The sequence below is a fragment of the Eptatretus burgeri genome, chromosome 2, assembly GCF_056783735.1.
Source record: "Eptatretus burgeri isolate ZD-2024b chromosome 2, Ebu_testis_v1, whole genome shotgun sequence".
Classification (NCBI taxonomy): domain Eukaryota; kingdom Metazoa; phylum Chordata; class Myxini; order Myxiniformes; family Myxinidae; genus Eptatretus; species Eptatretus burgeri.
The window spans coordinates 11,214,301-11,238,021 of record NC_140962.1 but is presented as its reverse complement, the minus strand read 5'-3'; the positions used below and the strand labels follow the sequence as shown (position 1 = coordinate 11,238,021).

The 23,721-nt window shown below is 44.9% G+C and overlaps 1 protein-coding gene and 1 long non-coding RNA gene across 4 annotated transcripts in view; one reads left to right on the top strand and one right to left on the bottom strand.

The window, feature by feature from the left end:
• FERMT2 (FERM domain containing kindlin 2) overlaps nucleotides 1-6,626 on the bottom strand; it is a 175,464-nt gene extending 168,838 nt beyond the window's left edge. The window contains exon 1 of one of the 2 annotated variants that reach the window (XM_085862897.1): nucleotides 6,493-6,626. In XM_085862897.1, the coding sequence (XP_085719023.1) occupies nucleotides 6,493-6,622 (130 nt within the window). In that variant the 5' untranslated portion in view covers nucleotides 6,623-6,626. The remainder of the gene's footprint in view (nucleotides 1-6,492) is intronic. The other variant, XM_085862887.1, reaches the window with a different exon arrangement.
• Nucleotides 6,601-23,721, top strand: part of LOC147031420 (uncharacterized) — a 35,733-nt gene continuing 18,612 nt past the window's right edge. The window contains exons 1-3 of one of the 2 annotated variants that reach the window (XR_015053021.1): nucleotides 6,601-6,855; nucleotides 7,046-7,387; nucleotides 7,510-7,640. This is a non-coding gene — a long non-coding RNA (uncharacterized LOC147031420). Of the gene's footprint in view, nucleotides 6,856-7,045; nucleotides 7,641-23,721 lie in introns of both variants that reach the window. The other variant, XR_015053020.1, reaches the window with a different exon arrangement.

Genomic DNA, 23,721 nt, shown 5'->3' with positions numbered 1-23,721 from the left:
TCAATAATATTTCATTCAAAAGTGCATATATAATTTATATGTGGGAATTGAATGAAATAAAATTAATTTGCCTGAGGAATCTGCTATTTAACTGTATTTTTAAAAATTCGCACCTACCTAACCTATTATTTTGGCCATGAACTTGAACCCTACATTCAGGGGAAGGAAGGGGGTGAGTGTGCATCGAGAACCAATGTCAATTCAAAGTTGTTAGATTGTGGAAACTAACGGTTCATGGATCCTCATGCTGGATCCTCCCACGTCTCAGGCCTCAGGATATGCAGGCATTTGTCATCGCAATCCTCCCGGGTCTCAAGACTCAGGATGTGATACGATACGCCGGACATTTGTCATCTAAACGTGACGGCGGTCACATTTAATGCCTTCCTGCAGCACAAGGCCCAAGCTTCCTGCCGACCACGCCATGAGAGGCAGATGGTTTTACAACCACACCCAAACTTGAATTAATTCTCAAGAAGCAGAGTTGGTGCCAATTCCCCCACTCAGGCCTAATCAGTGGCAATATAAGTATTCATATGAGTCAATGCAGAAAGAGGGCAGAAAAAACAAGCAGGCAAAGAGTTTAGATCTATTATAAAGAACAAAAACTCTGGAAACAGAACAATGCAAGATCTGTATCACTGGATGTGCTTAGCAAGTCGAGGCAAAGCTTACATGTGCTCAGAAATCATTACATTGGACTCCTTCATTAAAGTACACTGTTTGATCTTCATGGGAAAGATGCCCTTCATTCTGACCTTCGATCATGTAAAAATAAAAAAGGTAACACTCATCTATATCAATATTAACAGGGATAAGCAACTCACTTCTAGCAAAACCCAAGATCACATGTGTTGACAGAGGCCAAAAAATCATTTTGGCCAAAAAAACAGAATGCCGTGAATTAAACACAGCAATTGCAGATAACACTGCACTGCACCCACAACACAGGCATCAGTTATACCACTGCACCACGAGTACAACTCAGCAATCGCTGATACCACAAAATTGTGAGCGACAACTCAACAATGGCTTTTACCAGAGCACTCCAGCAACTTGGCAAATGGTGATACGACAGCATTGTGAAAGCAAATTTGCAATCACTCACCCCATATCAGTATGGCTGTACCCAGCAATCACGAATATAGATGCACTGCGAGAGCAACGAAGCAATCACTGATGCCACAGCACTGCGAAAGCAACTTGGCATTCACCCGTGACATGAGCACATTGAACACTGAACATTTTTATACATTTCCATAATCGGTGTGAATCTCCACAATCAGTCAAGTGAAAGGCCATACCAAACCCTGTAATCTGTGATTATAACAATTTGACACGATAAATGTTACTACAACTCAATCACAATGTTATAACTCTGAAAAACTGTGCATCTTTATTCCAGCACGGTGTTGACACTTATAGAAGGAGCATATAGGGGGTACGTTTATGGGAGAGACGGCTGTGGAGTTGGGGGGATGGGGCGATTGGGAACAAATAAACATCACACACAAAAGCGAGAATCAATGCATATTTCTTACTATTGTGATGAATTTTTGTCAACCACACAGTAAACCAATCTTTAACTACTGTGATGAAAACTCGGCATTCACTGACAGCACAACAATGTAACTCAGCAATTACAATAATATTAATGGTTGGGGGGGGGGGGAGGTGAGGAAATCTAAACTAAATCCCATAACCAATGTGAATCAGAATACCTGACCAAAACAATGCAGTCTGTGACAATCTTCTGTTCTTGCAAATGGCAGATTTGCTGCCAGATAGTTATCATTTCTTGGAGCACAGCTGTGCCACTGATGCTGTGCACCTCCACCAGTACAATGGAACTCATTTCACTGACCTCAGAAGGATGTTAGGCTGAGTCAACCCCACCTGCTTTAATTCAGCAGCCAACAGGGCTCAAACTCAGAACCCTCGGATCCCAAGACAACCAACCCAACCACAAAGCCAACACCAGGCTTAGTCTGTGACAATAATGCAATTGGACAATAAATGTGAGTAGGGTGCGCTCAGGGAGAGGTGATGGGCGCTGAGCGAAAGGTTGATACTCGGCGGATGTCAACCGCAGGGCGGAGGTGCAGGACAGAGACGCGGTGGGCATTATGTGCGGGGCCAAAGCACGTGGGGCTGAATGCGCGGCGGGCGTCACGTGTGGGGCTGAAGCCGCGGCAGGCGTCACGCGTGGGGCTGAAGCCGTGGCGGGCGTCACGCATGGGGCTGAAGCCGTGGCGGGCGTCACGCGTGGGGCTGAGGCCGCGGCAGGCATCACGCGTGGGGCTGAAGCCGTGGCGGGCGTCGCGCGTGGGGCTGAAGCCGCGGCGGGCGTCACGCGTGGGGCCGAAGCACGGCAGGCGTCACGCATGGGGCCGAAGCGCGGCGGGCATCACGCGTGGGGCCGAAGCGCGGCGGGCGTCGCTCGTGGGGCCGAAGCGCGGCGGGCGTTGCGCGGAGGGCTGAAGCGCGACGGGCTGAAGAGCGTCGCGCGTGGGGCCGAAGCGCGGTGGGCGTCACGCATGGGGCCGAAGCGCAGCAGGCGTCACACGCGGGGCCGAAGCGCAGCAGGCGTCACACGCGGGGCCGAAGCGCAGCAGGCGTCATGCGCGGGGCCGAAGCGCAGCAGGCGTCGCGCGTGGGGCCGAAGCGCGGTGGGCGTCACGCGTGGGGCCGAAGCGCAGCAGGCGTCACGCGTGCGGCCGAAGCGCAGCAGGCGTCACGCATGCGGCCGAAGCGCAGCAGGCGTCACGCGCGGGGCCGAAGCGCAGCAGGCGTCACGCGCGGGGCCGAAGCGCGGCGGGCAGAAGACCGTCGCGTGTGGGGCTGAAGTGCGGAGAGCGTCGCGCGTGGCGCCGAAGCGTGGAGGACGTCGCGTCTGGGGCCGAAGCGTGACAGGCGTCGTGCATGGGGCCGAAGCGTGGAGGGCTGAAGCGTGGCGGGCGTCGCGCGTGGGGCCAAATCGCATGAGGCTGAAGCGTGGAGGGCTGAAGCGTGGCGGGCGTCGCGCATGAGGCCAAATCGCATGAGGCCGAAGCGTGGAGGGTGTCGCGCGTGGGGCTGAAGCGCGTGGGGCCGAAGCGTGGAGGACATCGCGTGTGGGGCCGAAGCGCGGCAGGCGTCGTGCATGGGGCCGAAGCGTGGAGGGCTGAAGCGGGGCGGGCGTCGCGCGTGGGGCCAAAGCGCATGGCGCCGAAGCGTGGAGGGTGTCGCGCGTGGGGCTGAAGCGCATGGGGCCGAAGCGTGGAGGACATCGCGTGTGGGGCCGAAGCGCGGCGGGCGTCGTGCATGGGGCCGAAGCGTGGAGGGCTGAAGCGGGGCGGGCGTCGCGCGTGGGGCCAAAGCGCATGGGGCCGAAGAGTGTCACGCGTGGGGCCGAAGCGTGGAGGGGGTCACGCGTGGGGCCGAAGCACGGAGGGTGTCGCATGTGTGGCCGAAGCGTGGAGTGTGTCGCGCGTGGGGCTGAAGCGTGTGGGGCCAAAGCGTGGAGGACGTCGCGTGTGGGGCCAAAGTGCGGCAGGCATCGCGCTTGGGGCCGATGCGCGGCGGGCGTTGCGCGAGGTGCCAGTGTGGTGCGCGGGGCCAAAGCATGGCTGGTGAGTCGCGACGGGCACAGTGAGCGCATAGAGATTGGAACAGGTGTGTGCATTCCAGCCAGACTGCGAGGCGTAATGGAGTGTCTGCTCTGAGTCTGGAACGTCAGTGGTTGAAATTTTGGCCCAGTTATGTGAAAGACTTAAAATGGTTTGTACTGCTTCCTTACTTGATGCTCAGCATTTTTGGAAAGAGCACAGACAAACAACCATTGCACAGGCTGGACGGGCTGAATGGCCTCCTCCTGTGTTGAAGTTCCTTGAAAAGGAACCCGATGAGAGGGGTGATGGGTGTGCAGACATATATCGCACAACAAACACAAAGTAAGTCACCACTCTCGATGTTGTCACGGTTACAGCTTCTGTTCGGAGTTTTGGAGGTGGGCAGTTCAAACCCAGCTGAGTCATACCAAAGACTTTTAAAGTAGTGTGTGCTGCTTGCTTGCTTCACATTTTAAAAAAAGGATTGAGCACAGACAATCCCTATAGGCTGGAATCCAAGAGCAGAAGGAAAATCCTCGCTGACTGCAGTGAGAAAGGCAATGCCATTGTTGTTGTATAGCTGGTACCCAGAGTGCCCCAGGAAGTGGTACTTGCCCCAAGCTCAGTGGCTTTTTCTGTCGTGTGTGTGTGTGTGTGTGTGTGTGTGTGTGTGTGTGTGTGTGTGTGTGTGTGTGTGTGTGCACGCTCCACTACTAGCTTTAGATCCTGTTAAAAAAGTCTATTTCTCAGGATTGTGAAGCATGTTTGTCTGACAAAATAGAGAGCCTTTGTAAAAGAATCAATGATCTCCAGGTCATCTTCAACCTGTAAAGAATAAACAATATGTTTTCAACCCCCATCCCTCTTGGCCCCTCACAAAAAAGGTTTCATAAACATCTGAAAGAAAAGCCACATATGTGTGCCATTTGCTCGTGTTAGTAGCCATATTCGTAATTGGAACCACATGACAGCTGGAATGTTAACGGGCAGCTTCAGGGCTCCAGTCTGCAAGTCCTCTTTTTAAATATTACTTGGACAGCATGTGCCAAAATGGTAGAACTACCAAAAGTTGCATTACAACTGCCACTACAAAAGGGTGACAGAACTGTACTACAGAAGCGTTTGGCACGTACACAGTCACCATGAGAATGCGAAACATATGATACCTGTGCACCCCGGTGTGGACAAACATTAAAAGGCTCTGAGAATAAATCCAGCCCAATATTTTTATTCTGCCCAAACATTGACAAACAAGGTAGGAGTAGGTGGTTGCTGGTGGGTCGTAAAAATGAGATGTACTTTGAGTTAAAAATGATATGTCTAGATGGACAATGGGATGGTATACAAAAGCAGACGTGTGTAATACACCGGTAAATTTGGAAAAGTTTTGTTTTTTCCCCAAAAAATGTTTGGATGACCGTATTTTTTGGATGACCATGACAGGCAGTCATGCATGTTTGGATGACCTTATTTTTTGGATGACCATGACAGGCAGTCATGCATGTTTGGATGACTATTTTTTGGATGACCGTTTGGATGACCATGACAGGCAGTCATGCATGTTTGGATGACCGTATTTTTTGGATGACCATGACAGGCAGTCATGCATGTTTGGATGATCTTATTTTTTGGATGACCGTTTGGATGACCATGACAGGCAGTCATGCATGTTTGGATGACCTTATTTTTGGATGACCATGACAGGCAGTCATGCATGTTTGGATGACCGTATTTTTTGGATGACCATGACAGGCAGTCATGCATGTTTGGATGACCTTATTTTTGGATGACCATGACAGGCAGTCATGCATGTTTGGATGACCGTATTTTTTGGATGACCATGACAGGCAGTCATGCATGTTTGGATGACCTTATTTTTTGGATGACCGTTTGGATGACCATGACAGGCAGTCATGCATGTTTGGATGACCGTATTTTTTGGATGACCATGACAGGCAGTCATGCATGTTTGGATGACCGTATTTTTTGGATGACCGTTTGGATGACCATGACAGGTAGTCATGCATGTTTGGATGACCGTATTTTTTGGATGACCGTTTGGATGACCATGACAGGCAGTCATGCATGTTTGGATGACCGTATTTTTTGGATGACCATTTGGATGACCATGACAGGCAGTCATGCATGTTTGGATGACCGTATTTTTTGGATGACCATTTGGATGACCATGACAGGCAGTCATGCATGTTTGGATGACCGTATTTTTTGGATGACCATTTGGATGACCATGACAGGCAGTCATGCATGTTTGGATGACCGTATTTTTTGGATGACCGTTTGGATGACCATGACAGGCAGTCATGCATGTTTGGATGACCGTAAAAAAAAAATTTGAAACCTTTAAATACCTTTGCAGATGTGAAATGCAAAGACAAGAGAAAAAGAAAAAATTGAATGCAAGACCTGGCAATTTGTGGTATAAACATAAATTGGAATAAAGTTTCTCCGAAGACAACAACCCTGATGAGGAATTGTGCATGTGTCCTGGGGTGGGGTGAAGCATGAGGTTTTCAGGGAGTTAATGGGTGGGGACAAGGATAGACAACTGGAGAGGGCGGCCCGACTGACACGCCCACTTAGACCAGTGACCACGCAGTGATTTACCAAAACCGTTAGCCGAAACCCAGCACAAGAAATTTCAACACGACTACCCTTCGGAGGCTATCAACATACGGACTTTCTAAACTTCGTTCTCATTTAAACTCGGGTTCAAAGGGAATTAACAATCCGGGATGGAGGATGTGGGGTGAGGAGGGAGAGACTGTGGGGAGGAATGCAGCGATGGAGGGAAACTGAAGGGACAGAACCGGCGGTGATCTCCGACCAAACGACTCTCGCTCAAGATCTGTTCAAATCCAAGGACTCGCGAAAGGAGTTTTACCTGATCGGTGCAGGGGAGACTCGAGCGAGGCCCTTGGGGTCCCGCGATGAGCGCAGGGAAGAGAAGGAAACGAAGCAGATGGACTCCGACGTTGGAGGCGTGATATTCCATCAAGGCTACGCCCATTCATGGCCCCGAACCCGCCTTTAAAACCCCCAACTTCCCACCCCATAGTACTTCGGTACTTCTCGTACCGTAAAATGGCTAGACCTTCAACCAACAAGCAACGGTCCTTAACTCGCAAGATTTAACTTTCGAACAAGCATTTGTTGCAGCCTACTCAGTTGTTTTATCCTTCATTTTCTCATAAACACTTTTGAGTCCATTGATTGAACTTTCATCAAATATCCTTCTATCAATACGGTACCCAATTTATTTATAGTCGACTTTCCCTTTTTTTATACATACTCGTACTGTACCGGTCTTGGAGGGATGGCTATTAATGTTTTGATGGCATCTAGCGCCCGGTCTTTAAAAAATGTTTTTAAAAGCAAAATCGAAAATCACAATAAAACAATTGTTGGAAAAAATTTTTTTTTGTCTTTCCACAAAGGTCGAGGCTTTGGGAGGGCTAAGTGACAAAGGCCGGTGGGTCAATGGCCGAACAGAGGTGGAGAAGGGAAACGAGATAAAGGTGAAGGTCATTCACTTTTGAGTCACATGACTGCCAATGGAGCATGGAACCCTCGATCGCCACTCCGATACACTGGAATCACTCCGTACTGGATTCGTCCATCACTGGTGGCACGGGAATATCATCCTCACAATTGTGGCAATATCATTGTTTTCAAATTCACAATGGAGTTACCATTGTGACTATAATGGCAAACCACCAAGAGTATATATTCTTTCATGCAGCGATACTAGATTGGCTGCACTGATGCTCTGGTCTAAGGTTTGAGATCTACACCGCAACAGCAACACCGACGCGTAACCAATTTTTACTTCCGCCAACAAAGGTGGACGAAGGTAAATGTCTTTTATCCCCCGTCCATCTGTTTGTTTGTCTTTGTGCAGGATATCTCAAGAAGTTGTGGATGAGTTGGTTAGGTGACAAGAACAAGCCGATTCGATTTTGCTTCAGGTCAGCAGATCCATATCCGGCGTATCAGTGGGATACAAAATGTAAACTGTTCAGCCTGGAGGAGGTACGTGCTTCATTGAATGCCATTCTAGTTCACGCTTGCTGTCCTTGCTGTTTATATTTCCAAGCTCAAAATGCTTTTCTTGCCTCACAGAGCTAATTCTGGTGACCGATACATGGAGATCTTTTTCTCCATAAAAAAAAAATAGAAGTTTTTTTTACATGTTCTCTTGAAAGATAAAAATTTTCTTGAGTTGTTTTTCAGGAGAATTTTATGTTTCAGAAGAACAAACAAAAATACTTTTTCTTCATTTCAATCACACCTGTAAGACACCAAGTAGTGAGATCAAATTACATGATACCTGCAACTCATAATTATTATTATAATATATATATTTTTGTAAACAGGGTGAAGGCTTGTGGAAGAGCAAAAACACAGAACAGATGAGGACGCAACATAACAAAATGAACAGCAGAGAGAGAAGGGGGAAATGCTAACAGCAGGGCCGAAGGACATGATAGACGGAGACGGACAACAAGGAATGCGTGAGTAGTCCATGGGCCCAGGCATATATCGGTACCATCTGGGAAACCAAACTTTAGGGCTACTAAGTTATTGGTAGGGACTCTATGATTATTTCAATATGTGATAACCGTTCCAGAAGAGCAGCTTAGTGGATGTATTTTGCATTTTTTCCATTTTACCATTCTGAGATATTGACGTTTTGGGGGAAAATCACACAATGGACTATTGACACATCCCATGAAGGTAATATCATTCAATAACAGCTCAGGATATCCAGATTTGTTTGCCTTTTCACTTTCATTATGCGGAGGGTGGGTACATTCCAGAGATGATAACTACCAATCAGCTGCCAGTCTGCAATGGTTATCACATCAAAATATGATCCATATATATATATATATATACACCAATTCAAAAATCATAACTAGGATTGGTTTCCTTAGATGGTACCGACAAGTGGAATTTCTGGCCTGGGCCCATGGACTATAAGGTTGAGGTGTATGTGGAGGATACAGGGGAGGACAAGATGGACACCGAGGCAAAAAAAAAAAAATTGGGGCGGGGGGGGGCAGATGTGGGGGTGGTTTTCCGGATGTAGAAAAGATTATGGTTTTGGATGGGGGATCATCTGAGATGTTGGTGAAAAGCTGTCTTGAAAACCTGGAGGGAAGAATGAGATTTAAGAGAACGTGGAAGTTGGTTTCACAGGTGAAGAAAGAGAAGAAGAATTAGTGGAGGTGATCAGTGATTCTGGATTTTGGGAGTTTTACTATAAGGGGGTTCCTGTGGACCGCGTGTGCCCTGCAGATACCTAGGAGAGAGGGAACAAACCATGGAAAGAGCACAGGGTGCAAGGCCAGAAAGGTGGGGGTAGAAAACAGAGAGACCACTGACCCGTTGGCAATGGGAAAGTCTTTGGCCTATAGACTCAGCTTCATCGCGGGAGATTCCAATGATCTTAAAGGTCTTGGTTCCCACAGCGTCAAGCTGAGCAAGGTGTGAGGCAGGGAGCCAGCCAGCGAGAGAGATGGAGATAGAGGGAGATAGAGTATTTCATGAAGCTGTAGAAGAAAGCCTTGTAGGTGGATCATAATTCAGGTGAGCCAAGGAAGGACTTCAACACAATGGAGAATGTGCAGTCAATGACTGGCTTTGGAGCCGAATTCTAAATGTGGTTTACAAATGAAAGATAATGGCTGAGAGTGATGTACGCACAAGAAAAAGCCTCTTCTTCGTCTTCATTGGTATGCAGCACTTGACTGCATGTCACATCATTTGCTGGAGACACAGCTGTGCCGCTGATGCAGTGCCCCCTTGTAGGTTAACAAGGAATTGGGAATTTGCCCAGGGTGCATGCAATAGCTCACCTCCTCTTTGCAAAGGAAGAGAAAGCCATTCAACCTTTTTAGAAGAATATACTGCACATTAAAATTAAAATGCAGGAACATTCCAATTTGGCCCAGGTCATGAAACATCCTCATCGTTGTTCATAATTAGAGGAGCAAACTTGAAAGCGATGCAGGTCATATCACAATTCGTATATACGACTAGTCTTGAAACTTTTCTCTACTAGAGCCAATAGTGAATGGGTCACCACTCGAACAAAGGTTACTTCATTGAAGGTGGTGGGAATTTTCAATTTGTTACGGGTGCTGGTGATAACTCACCTCCTCTTAACGAAAAACCTTTTGGGATCTTTAACATCCACTAACAATCAGGGCTAGCAGAAGGGTCTTCAGGCTTAACCTCCATCCAACAGATGATGTACACATCAATGCTTTGCCCTGCAAGTAAAACACTAGGGTGACAGTTTATAACTGGGTCAAGATTATAGAACCCAGGCCAGACAGCTCAGGGGTGAGTGCACAAACCTCTTGGCTGTTCTGCTATCCTATAAAACATCATACTCGGCATTAAATGTTACTTATTAATTTTCCCTCTAATATCTGTGAAGGCAGTCAAGAATTTCCTTTTGTAGATCCCTGACTGGATGTCAAACGCACATTTACATCACATGCATTTCACAGCCAATCAGGGAGCCACAAAGGCAAGGTGTGGCTGGCTACCTCCACAGAAATTGCTGAGATGCTCACTGAAGTTCCATTTGTTGCTTAATGGTGTTTTTTTTATTCATACTGTATAAGCACATGGGAAGGAGAAAAAAAAAGCAATCGGCCTAACAGTCCGATATATCAATTCTCAATTTTTGACATTTCAGTTTAGATTCTCTTTTAATTATAATCTATTTAAATCTGCACAATTAATTTTATTAATACACTGAATACTTACATCGAATGATACAAAAAAAACATAATTTTATACAGAGATTAGGGCTGATGAAGAAGCTGAATAACAGAGTGGAAGATGAGCATTCTCACAATGATAGAGAAGGGAAAAGATAGACAAGTTAACAAAAAAAATAAAAGATATAAAATGTCATAGCCCCTGTTGTTTTATTAATTTTGCTGTCTGGAGTTAAAGGGCTAGCCATATTTTTGTGCAACTAAAATGGCCGCCAGTCTACCAGTCGGCTATCTTTGACCAGATCACAAACTATAGTGAGGGGCTTGTGTATGCCATCATGTCCTGTGCTTGTGACAAGTTTGAACAAAATCGGACCATGCATGTCAAACAAATGGTTGGGGACACATTTAAGTAACAAAATGGCCACCAGTCGGCCATGTTGGATATGATCTCAAAAAAAACAAATGACGTGCATATGTAAGACATCATTTTTTTATCTGTGTGCCAAGTTTAAACAACATTGGTAAATGCCTGTCCGAGAAATGGTTGACGTGTTCAACATTGGGTTTTTATGCCTCCGCACCAAGGGTGCCGGAGGCATTATGTTTCTGGGTTGTACGTCCGTTCATTCGTCCATCCAGATTTTCGTTTACGCGATAACTCAAGAAGCAAATTGTAGAATTTCATCAAACTTGGTAAAAAGGTAAAGTAAGACAGGGCAATTAACTGATTAGATTTTGGGCCAGATGTGATAAAGGTCAAGGGTCAAATATGTCAATACTCAAGTGTTTGTGCGGGAGAACGGAGGCATACCCGTCGACTGCGTGCAGTCGAATTACTCTAGTTTACAACTAAAATGGGTGCCAGTCAGCCATCTTGGATCTAATCTCGAAAACAAATGACGTGCATATGTAGGCCATCATTCTTTATCTATGTGCCAAGTTTAAACAACATCAGTAAATGCATTTCTGAGAAATGACTGAGGACGTGTTCAACATTGGGCTTTTTTTATAACGAAAATGGTCACTGGTCAGCCATCCTGGATCTGATCTTGAAAACAAATGACGTGCTTATGTAAGCTACCATTCGTTATATATGTGCCAAGCTTAAACAACATTGGTAAATGCATGTCTGAGAAATGGTTGAGGATGTTTTCAACAATGGGTTTTTTATCATGAAAATGGCCACCAGTCGGCCATCTTGGATATGGTATCGAAAGAAAATGATGTGCCTATGTACACCATCATGTGTTGTCTTTTTGCCAAGTACGAATAAAATCAGTCCATATATGCCCGAGATAGGGTTGCGGATGCCTGCACGCACAGACACAAAAATCAAAACCAAATCCACAAGCCCCCGTTTTGGACCAAGTCCAACGAGGGCTAATAAACTTATTGAGGAACAACAAGATCAGTGAGAGCAGAGAAGATTACACCTCTTTACTTGGGGGACAAGGTTAGTGAGAGGAGCGAATATCATGGGTCAGTGTGGGAGAACGATATAATGAAGGAAGACATAAATGGTGAACAAAGGAGTGGAGGTTATATTTAAAATTTCTTACAATCTGTAAGTCTCATGGAGGAGCGTAGAGATAATATTACAAATAAGACGATAACTTTTGGAAATGTCACATCACTGTTTTGTAAAGTACAAGTATATTAGGAGACGATGGACAAATCAACCGAGAAAATGGAGTTGAAACATGAGGTCACAGCATCACAAGACAATTGGTCAGACAGGAAAGCCAAAATGGCCAAGCTAAGTTTGGCTTTTGAAAGTTACTATAATAAAAAAAAGTTTCTGTACTTGATGAATAAGTCCAATTTGGCCTGGGAAGAGACAGAAGGTTGAAAGGACAGAAGGTGCAAGACCAGATGAGGCATGGTCGAAGACTGATGTCTATACAGGTATTTAAATTTCAAACATATGCTGTGGAAAGTGGGACAGATAGAATGGCTAAGGTTATTTGAGAGCACTGGCTGTCGATGCAAATGAGGTATAAGGGGCCACCAACCGATCTGCAGAGAGATAATAGCAGTCCCTGTGCAACAGCCTGCTGATGGGTACGGAAATTCCAAATGCCGGGGTTATGGACTTTACAATTTACAATATCTAATAGTGAAAAGTACAATGCAAAGCAAAAATATATTTAATGATCTGCAAACGTCTTTCAAAATGTAAAAGGTCAGACGTTTTGAAAAAGGATGTGGTGAAGCACAAAATGGCTAGGTTAGCTCTTGGATTTACAGACCAGGTTGAAAAAGTAGTTTTCCCAAGAGAGGTCATCGTGAACAATGAAGGCCTGGAGTTCAAGAGATTACCTCTCCTCCAAAACTTGGTCACAAAACAAGAGTGGCAGATTGGCAAGTCGTTTTTCATGAGTGACGGCATAAAAGTGGAAGACGTGCTTGTTGAAAGTAATGTTACAGGTTTAAGATGAGCTGATATTCACATGTTCATAAGTGAAGGGATGGACCTGCGGCCATTCTATTGCGGGAATGAGGAATTGTTTGGATGTAATATCATACTCGGTTCGGCATAATGTAGAATTGTTGCCTGGAGAGGAAAGAGAGTTATCCAAGGATGCGGAGATATCATTCATGTACTGCAGGATGTTTGATCGTGAAGAACAACAACCCATTCAGTCAATTTGTTGGCTCAATATGACCACTGTGCTAGCCGAATTGCCTCATCTTCCAAGAGATCTTTGTTCACATGATTACAGATAAGACAGCTAGAATGACATATTTCTTCGAAGAAATTGTTTGCTATTTGAGATTCCTTTACTGACACCACGACGTCATACTAAAATAGGCAATTTGGTGTCTGTCTGTTTGTTTGTCTCTGCGTGTCTGTGGCCGATACATCCAGTCATTACTTACTCAATGTCAACCAAACTTTTCAGGGAGACTAAGGCTCATAGGACAAAGTTTTTAGCTACTTGATTTGCTCCTCCCTTCTCCCTCACCTTGGGGGTAACGAAGGTAGGGCCAACGCGAATTCTGTACCTAAATGTTCACCGTGTAGTGCCGCTCCCAGTGGTAGTGGTGGGAGAGGACATATTACGAGTGACGCTTCAGAGGTCTTAATTGTATCACGAGTTGGAGGCTTTCACCTTATTTTCGCCGTCATTTAGCCTATGTTGGTTTCGACTCCACTGCATATAATCCGGAGGAATTCCCACGTTTTATTGCCTTTTCAGCCTTGGAAAAATGCTACTCTTTCCCCATATGAGAAAAATATGAAACAGATCTCAAGTTTCATCCACACTGGACATTGTAGTTCTGCTGCACGGTAGTGACGGGGTTTAACTTGGAATAAAATATAGACCTGGAGATCATACAGCTAAATGAGGTTACATAGTGAGTGTGTCGTCATCTGGAGGAATGTTGTTGTATTACATAAACCAGATAGGTCAGCCAGAAACAAATGAAATAGTCATTTCATGTAAATGTACTCCAAGTAAAATGGATTTTCCATGTCCTAATCGGAACCTTTTTGCATTTCAAGTCTAAAGGAATTAATGAATTTGTTGATGTTATCGATCATGCGTTTGTTCGTTTACAATTCACAGGTTTATTGGCGTCATATCGCAATCTACAATTTACGGGTGTCAAATCTTAATCCCTGTGACAATTCAAAGTTGGTATCACAGACTGATAGTTTAATGGTTTGAATATTGACCTAGTGGCACCATCACTCTCTCCTTAGAATAAAGTGAGGCAGCAATTTCTTGTTAATATTCTGTAATACAATTGTTTGTCACACTTCTATAGCACCTCGTCCTTGCGGTTTCCGTATGTCTGGGGAAGGTTGTTCAAACTTGTACAAATAAAACACGAAGTCTGATAAGTTGGCTGTAAAGTTGTCCAGGATGCACTGTGACCTAAGTTTTCAAGTATATCTACGCCAACATCTTTTATTTAGATAAAAATGCAGTAAGAATATACTAAGTGATTCTTACAGCCCAAAACAGGTGTGTTTTATTGTACGTGTGTCGACTGTCCAATATATACCCAGTTTATTCTGTGAAACTGTGTTTTGTCTCATGTGGTCAATGCATGCCATCCTAAAATGTCACGTACCGCATATGTTGTACGTCATGGAGAGACAAGACGTGTTGTATTTAACCAGGACATGCACAACATGTCTTTTTGCTTTTGGTCAATGTGTAAATGCCATTAGCAAATGGGTAAACGTACAGGGGGCAGAGTTCAACTATGTAAGAGACCAACAAAAGTTTTTGTGAAGTCTGCCAACATATTGTCATGGTCCTGGCGGTGAGGTTAATCTGCCCCGACCCAATTGTGGTGGACGGGCGGTTAACACCGAACAGGCCAGATCACCGAGTGGTTTTCCTTGGAGGCAGGCACGTGATCCTCAGAGATTATGGCGTGCGTGGGAAGGAATGGGCGGCAGAAGGACGGAGGCACACGGGTTGCACTCGAACCCACGACAGATACATGGACACCAGCAACTTAAATAAGTAATGATTTATTAAACAGAAAATCAAGTTATAATGGAACAAATCGACCTAATCAATGTGAGGTAACCAAAATCTAATTTTGAGGTGCCTCCACACAGACTTGAACACAGACGAGGGGAAAAGAATAAAACAAAGAAAAAGAATCCCTTCTTTATTTCGGCACTTAGCCTCAGGTCCAGAAGTGAGCATCAGTAGCTTGAAAGTCACCAAACTGCTTTGTCACTGCGCGGGAAGTCGCGCCGAGCCGCTCTCTGGGCAGGAAATGTACGTGAGGTAATTCGTGAGGGGGTGTTTATCACCAGGGCTCACCAACCGCCGTGCGGCTTCCTCGTCGATCGCGCTTGCAGATGCCGCGGCTCTCTGCAGAATGGCTCCGCTCCCTACGGTGATATATACGAGGCTTCGAGGTCAGTCTCTCACTACCCAACCAAGAGTCAATGGCCAGTGTCTTACTCCACCACGTGAGCCAATTTGCCTCAGCACAAATACCAGAATCACACAGCCATTTTGTCATGCCGAAAGGAGAGCAAAATGAGATCCTCTGTCCCAGCCACGTTCCTCTCACAACTACGATCTGCTCCTCGAACCTCACCCTCTTCCACCCGCTCTCTGATGTCACGCCCATCAATCATCCACCTCCGGGCATGGCTTGTTGGCATGAAAACTGGGAAGGCGGGGCTTCTGCCTGCTCGGCACATTTGGCTTGCTTGTTATAAAACTTAATTCTTTCATTGCTGGTTTGTAATACAAAAACATATGGAAAAGGTCACAGGAGGCAATTACATGTTGGGGCAATTGGCCTGAATCCCTTTCAAATTAACACCGCACCCCCTCCCTCCCCGTGTGGTGATGAATCACACTTAAGTTCACAGTTTCCCTACTTAGTTTACATTGAGATGTCTCCTGCACGTACACAGACCAAGCACCTCTATATGATCCTATCTTTCCAAAGAAATTCTTCCATCCACCCCACAAACATGTCAATATTTTCACGAGCGTAGGGTGCGGCTCAGTCCAGCAGGTCCCATATGTCCAACTCACTGTGATTTCAATGGCAAGAAAGGCTGAGCGGATTGGGCCTTGGATTTCAGACGTGTCATATGTAGAACAGAATCTAGGAGGGAGTCACCCCTTGTGTGTTACATCGAAATATACACAGCTTAAACTTGCTTGGACATAAGCATAGGTGGGAAAGAGGGGATAGGGGTCAGGTCAGTCTTTGGTACAGAGGCAGTTGGCAGGAGGTGCACGGGCACACCAAAATTGAGGTGGAGGGGAGTGGTGGAGAGGGCATGAGAAGAGTGGGAAATATAGAGGAGGGGAATGCTTGGGATAGATGGGTGTGGAGAGGAAAGACTTGTGTGATTGACACCACAACAACTTCAATCGTTGTAATAAATGGTCAATCATCTACCAACACTAAAGGCCCGGTCACACCTTGACGTTTTAGCCAGCGATGGCAATGTATTAAAATGTATCTAAAACGCTGGCTTACATTGAACTTTTGATGTTTTTTTTTAAAGATTCGGACGTATTCATAGCGACTTGGTCTTATGTATAACGCATTGGTAACGGACACAGAACGTTTCGTTGTGTTATAGATAACTTATACCAACGAATGCTGAACCTGTTGTCGGCCTACACAACCGATGCCCAACGATAGTCTAACTTAGGCATAGCGCGTTGCACGCATCGCCGACGATGTCGTGACGTAGCCTATTAAAAGGCTGACGCACAACGATTCGAATCATAACTGCCGTAGAAATGGAAGTGACAACATCGCGGTCACACCTTGGCGATCTTGCCAGTGTATGCCGACCTAAGAAAAATGTGTCTAAAACGTTGGGGCACGTCAAATACGGTATGAGTAAGTTTGGTATACGTGAGTAGAACGCTAAAGTACGCTATCATACGTCGTAGTAAGTAGAGTACGTCAAGAAATTTTAAACATGTTCAAAATTTTACGACGTACTCGGCGTATGACACACGTTCCGCATGCGATGGGGATAGGTTTTACACACGATATGTGGACGCTTACACACGTCCACAAAGGCTACTTATAAGCTACTCATAAGCCGAAACACGTCGCGGTAATGTCTTTTTTACGCGAAACTTATTTCTAACTTATGTTTGACGTGCTTTGAACCAATTCTTTACGTAGTCCCAACACACATCGACGTATGTAGACGTATTCCAATGACAATCTTCCGGTCGACAAAAAAAATAAATGAACGTGTTTCTAGCTTACAACTGCCATATAAAGACGTGTTCCCAGCGGTTTTGGGAATTGGTATATAAAAATGCTGCTCATAAAAGGGGAACCCAACAGTGTTTTCGAGTCCTTTTTGAGTCGATGTCCATGTCAGCAGTAACAGTATCAGTATCAGCATCAGTATTAGTATTAGTATTAGTATTAGTAGAAGTTTGTTCATGTTGGCAGTAGTAGGTGAGTGTGAGGGGGAGGGTGTGGGTTATGATGGATCGTCCTTGCGTCCGCGTGTCCACGGGTAGGAGACATCTTTTCACCATTGTTCGAAGTTCTTCGCGGCTAATTTTTTATGGGGCTTTTTCAACAATGAGCTATGGCTTGTTTTTACGATTTAGGTCTATTCATAACGGGTTGGACAAATGCACAATGAACTAATAATGTGCATAGAGCGCTTTGATTACTTATAGATACGGTATACCAACGAATAATTATCGTGTAGCCGGCGTTCACAAACTATGCCCAACGATAGCCTAACTTATCCATATCGTGCGGCAGTTTATCTTTGCCGGTGACGTGGGGTTTGCTATTCATAGGCTGCCACTCAACGATTTAAATGGCTGCATCTCCACTATTGAAAGTAGACGCTTGCGCTCAACAATTGGATTTTTTTACACTCAACGACTTTTAAACGGTACCACTCAGCTATTTTCATTGTTTAGAACGTGTTAAAACGCTAAAACTCGACTATTTTAAATAGACGCTGCCGATGGACAATTGGAATCGTAGCCAAGCTAGACATCGAAGTGTGAACATCCTCGTCATGCCGAAGAAAAGTTTGAAGAATGCTGCAAATAAGTGTCCTGGCCATGGCCGTGGACGCTGACGCAAGGACGATCCATTATACCGACGTCTTTCAGCCTATGAGTAACTTAAAAGTAACGTCTGTCGATGTGTGGCAACGATCACGTAACGTGCCAACAACACGTTAATCATAGGTTAGAAATAAGTTTCGGGTACGCTAAACATTACCTCGGCGTGTCTCAACTTATGATTAACTTACAAGTAGCATGTGTTGACGTCTGTCAACGATCGCAGACCGTGCATACAACTTGTGGCCAGCGTAGCGGAACGTGTGAGTCATACGCCGGCATACGTCGTGAAATTTCAAGCATGAAAAAATTTGAGGACAACCAAAAAGTACAACGTTTAAAGCCAGCGTACAACGACGTATGGCAGTGTTTTTCAGCGTGCTCTCAATGTTATCAAAACTTACCCATAACGTATTCAACGTGTGCCAGCGTTTTAGAAAAAAAATTCAAAAATCGGCATACGTTGGCTAAAACGTCAAGGTGTGACCGGGCCTTTAGGCCTGTATTCTTTTCATTTTGTTCAGATTGAATCACACATGTTGTTTGGTACCTTTTTGCAATGCATGAATTATTATGTTTCAAAGGCAATCATAAATCTCATAAGAAACTAGAGAGTTGATAGAACACCATGCCTTACGCAGTCTTGAGAAAAAGGACATGGGAAGGGTCTTTCCAACTCTTGCTTTGCCTTTCTGAGCACGATCTTTATTAGCTCTGTTAAACGGAATGGTCAAGAGCTGAACACTCGGGAAACTCTTATCAGGAAAACTGATGATTTTGAAATGATCTTTGAGAAACAGACACACTAAACAACCATATATTTTGTCAGAAGTTAGCTCTGTAGTTGCATCATGAGTCGGCACCATTTAAAAAAAATCTGAATTTCACTGCGACTCAGCCCTTAGAGGGAGCGGCAAATTTGATTGGTCGACACGGCATAAAATATTGCTCTTGTACTATTAAACTGGGGTTTTTTGGAAGTGCAAACAAGGCAATTTGTGTTCCACAGTTTATAAATACAGTATATAATTCAATTGAAACAAGAAAAAGAGCAATCAGATTGCAGACCCTCACCAGGACTTGTTTTGTGAGGTGTATTTTGTGTGGTGTTTGTGTAATAGTGTGTGATGTAATTAATAAGACACATAATTAGAACTACCACTATGTAACTGCTGGCGATGATGACCGGGTACCAAGACATCCCGCTCTGATGCAACCCCGCTTTGATCGGTAACTTGACCCTGAACCATGACGTTTATTATTATTAAATTGAATTTAGAATGGGATTAAAATGAATTCAATTCAAATCAAATGGAGATCAAATAGATACAGTCCTGCATTGGAGTCATCAGAAGGAACCCAAACAAGCAAAAAGCAAATATGGAGTCATCAGGAGGTGCCTGGATACAATTCGCATTTCAGCTGCTACTCCTCTACCCTCAAACCCATCCAGGCACAGGCAAGTGAGCCTTGTTCAAAATAAAATAATCAAAAAGAACCCAGATCAAAAAATTAAATAATCCTGGCTGCTAGACCGTGTGTCCAATGAAGTTGAAATTTAAAACTTATATTCCCCATCACTACTCGATCATAATTGTGAAGTTTCACATCGATTGATTAAGCAGTTCGAGATAAATAATTTTTTAAGACTGTTGCTCAATCCAATATGACTGCCAGACCATGTGACATCAATTATTCCTGAATACCCTGGTATCCCCAAGGCTTGGGGAACATTTGTGTGAGGCTTCCCCTCGATCTGTCCAGTCATTCTGGAGAAGAAGATTTTTTTTATAGGTTTTAGGGTAAATCCAATATGGCTGCCTCCCTTGTGGCCTATGATATCATATGTGTGAACCTTTTGTTCCTCATGGACAGGCAGTCATGCATGTAAAGTTTCGCCTCGTTTTGTTTAGCCACTTCAGAGAATATTTTTGAAGGTTGAAAAAAAAAATAAAAAAAAATGGTTGCCGATTCACGTGACTGATGATGTAATGAAATATTTTTCTGCGGACTATTTTAACCCGTGATGACCCTCAAAATTTTCATACTGATCGGATGTGGCATTCTACATATGCAATTATGACGTCATAATGAGGGCACCTATGACCTCATTAAAAATCAATCTCATTCCCCATGAGGAGCACTTGCTATGTGCCGTTTCAATTTTTTCCTTGGTGTGGTTTCAGAGATAGAGGTCCAAAGTTTTTCCGTTTTTCCAATATGGCTACCAAACCACGTAACCTATGACGTCATAATTATAACATTCTCCATGAGTCGTCGCACCAATGGTGAAGTTTTGTCTCAATCTGATATTACATGGTTGCGCAGAAAAACACAAAAGTTCTGTGCAGATAAACAGACAGACAGACAAATAAAAACAATGTCACCCGCAGGGTGACCCATATCTTGCCAAAAGGTGACCACGTGTGACTTCTTTAAGGTCACACTGAGGTGAACAGAGCTGTTATCCACCAGGAGCGACTCCTTGAGGAATATCTGCCTACGAGAGATTCCGATGAGAATCGTTCTACAGAGTAACCATGAAAAATATGCGTTTGCCTCATAACGTCACCAAATGACGTCATGATGTCTCAAGCTTGACATATCTAGAAAGCACTCATCGAGGTGTTCAATTTGAGGTACTACACGATATGGTTCCTAAAACTTGAAAATTTGACCTTGGGGTCAAATATGTTTGACCTCAGGCGCTAACCATGAAGGTCAAGGCCAATCGCCACCAAAAATTAATCAGCTGAGCACCAGGCCATGAACTATATTCCCATGAAGTTTGAAGACGATCCGATCAAAATTACTCAAAAAATAAGGGTTTCATCGACTCCCCTGATTTGCAACAAAGTGACCTTGACCTTTGACCTTGACCTTCAAAATTTTGTGCACTGAAAGGGACCTCTATAGTCCTCTGATATGCGAAGTTACAAAAATTTCCAATGATAACTGTGCTCTGCAGAATTTTTATACGTGATTACAGACAAACAAAATATATATATATATATATATATATATATATATATATATATATATATATATATATATATATATATATATATATATATATATAGTTGCGGATTCGCGCCCGCCGGCGTGCTGACGGCCACGTAACTCGAATCGCGGCACGTCGCCCACCGGACGGACAATCCAGTCGTGACCCTCTCGGACTAACGCCGGGAACCAGTCACGGGTGGACCTTTCGGTCTCACCGCGATCGAGCCAATCAGCCCCCGCGTGGGATAGGGTTGCTCGCCAAATTCGACCTACCTAAGTACCCACGCGGAGGGTAGACCGGGCGATCGCACCTCGCCGCAGGTCGACTTCGGACACGGGCCACTGAAGCGACCCGTTCCGTACTATCGGGATAACCGAGCGGTGTTATTCGTCGACCTCGACGGTTCGATTAATTATCGGGCGTATTCAGCCCACTACCAACCCTTTACGTGAAGCAAGATGAGGATTCAATGAAAGAAATGACGAAGCGAAGCGGGAAACAGTTCAACACAAAGCACATTTATTCGCGCTGAACGGAAAGCACACATATTCAATTCCACCAAAAGCACATAGAAAAGAAAAACACAATGCAATTTACACAAAAAGCAAATGCGACAATGCAGATCTAATACCGATTACGCGAGCACACGGCAACACTTATACAATTTTACTTCACAGACGGCGCCGACAACACATACCCAAAACCAAGGAAAAGAATAGAGTACCCTCAAAGATGAGGCGGGCCTGAGGCCGAGACCGGGTCGGGCCTACCCGTCTGGTGATGAGACGCGGAGCGGTGATGGTGCCTCAACTCCGCGGGCCTCGCGGGCAGTGTCTGGTAGGGGGTGGGAAAGGGGCCCCCTTGGTCGCACTATCTCAGCGCGGGGGGAAACAGGAGGGGGTTGCTGATGCTCGGGGTATAGAGGATTCCTATTCTGCCTCGAGTCCCGCGACGAGCGTCTCCACCTCGGCCAGGTCGCGCTGTCGGCCTCCCTGGGGTGCAGCTCCCTGCACGACGCGAGCACCCCCTCGTCTGCCCTCGCCGCCTCTCCACAGCTCCGTCCCCTCCGCTCCGACTCCAACGCACACGACGGCGACCAGCTCCTTTTTGCTCCTTCTTCCCAACTCCACCGCCCGCGAAGTCTTAACTCTCTGTTTCACTTGACTGACGAACGCGGTCGCTTATATAAGCCCCGTGGCTTCGCCTTCTCATCTTTGACCCCCTCCCTTCGACCTTTCACCTCGCTCCCCATTGGCCCGAGAAAAAGTGGGCGTGAATGCTTTTTGATCCATAAATTTGCATATATCGATCGCCCTCCAACGCCCTGGGGGCGGGGCCAAATCGCCCCTCGCTCACCGATTGGACGGAACAAAAGTGGGCGTGTGTCGTTTTTGATCCGTTTTTGAAGTGGAAAATCCGTGGTTTTGTACACGCTGTTCGGCGCGCGCCCTGCACGAGTCCAACACCGGTACCCACAAGCGGCGCAAGAACAGTGGCGATGCGACGGTTGCGAGGTGTGACGTGAAGGTCGTGGCGGTGGGTGGTTGATGTGGTGGTCGGTGGTGGTAACAATGGCGGTTGGTCCAAATTAAAGATAGTAAAAGAAAAACGGCTATCCTGAAGAGTCGCAGCACGCATAAATGACATGTATTCCCACTAGACAACGGGTTTGGGCCTAACTACACATGTACTTACCGAGATATCTCACCTAAGGGACCTGAATGGTGGTTTGCGAATTTGGTAACCACAACAATATATATATATATATATATATATATATATATATATATATATATATATATATATATATATATATATATATATATATATATATATATATATACAAGCTGACTACATATCTTGCAAAAACTTCGTTTTGGCAAGATAACAAATAAGAAGATACCGTGCAAAATCCATAAAACAAATTTGACCTTAAAAATAATTAGTGGTTGAATTCAATGACCAAACATGCAACTCCTCTTCAAATTTCAAATCAATCGGAATAAAATTGAGGATTTTAGAAATACCACCTTAGTTGTTGACCTTGGGCCGATGTTGACCTTTTGACCTTTTGAGCTAAAGAAAAACAACAAACAATTGACTTCTTCCTTACGACAAACTCTACCATGTGGTGAAGTTTCATGACAATCGGTTTTAAAATGTGACCTGTGGGTGACAGACAGACAGACAGACTAACAAAATCGACTGACCAATATACTTGAAAAATCTTCGATTTTGCAAGTAGCAAACAAATGACAAATCACTCATCGAGTGACACTTGGCGAAAAGGAACATCACTCGGTGGAGTGCATTCCTCCGCCAGGCTGGACAGTTTAAATTTTGTATCCCACTGATAAATCAGATCTGAATCCAGACCGTAACCAAAATCGAATCGGCTTGTTCTTGTCACCAAACCAACTCATCCACCTAGTTTTGTCAAAAACTCGTCCACAACTTTTTTGAGATATCATGCTATACATCGTTTTTGGCCCCATCTCTCAATGGTGAAGAATCACTTTGAAAAAATTCTCGAATCCGGATCCGGATTCGAATCTTCACCAAAATTGAATCAATTCGTCCTTTTCACACACCCAACCTGTCCACAGCTTTTTGAGACAACATGCAACATCGTTTTTAGTCCCATCTCTCAATGGTAAAGAATCAGTTAAAAAGTAAATAATTCTCCAAAAAGATCTGGATTCGGATCTTCACCAAAATCGGATCAATTTGTCCTTGCTACACACACACACAGACCTGTCCACCAAATATCGTCCGAATCCGTCCACAACTTTTTGAGATATCAGGCT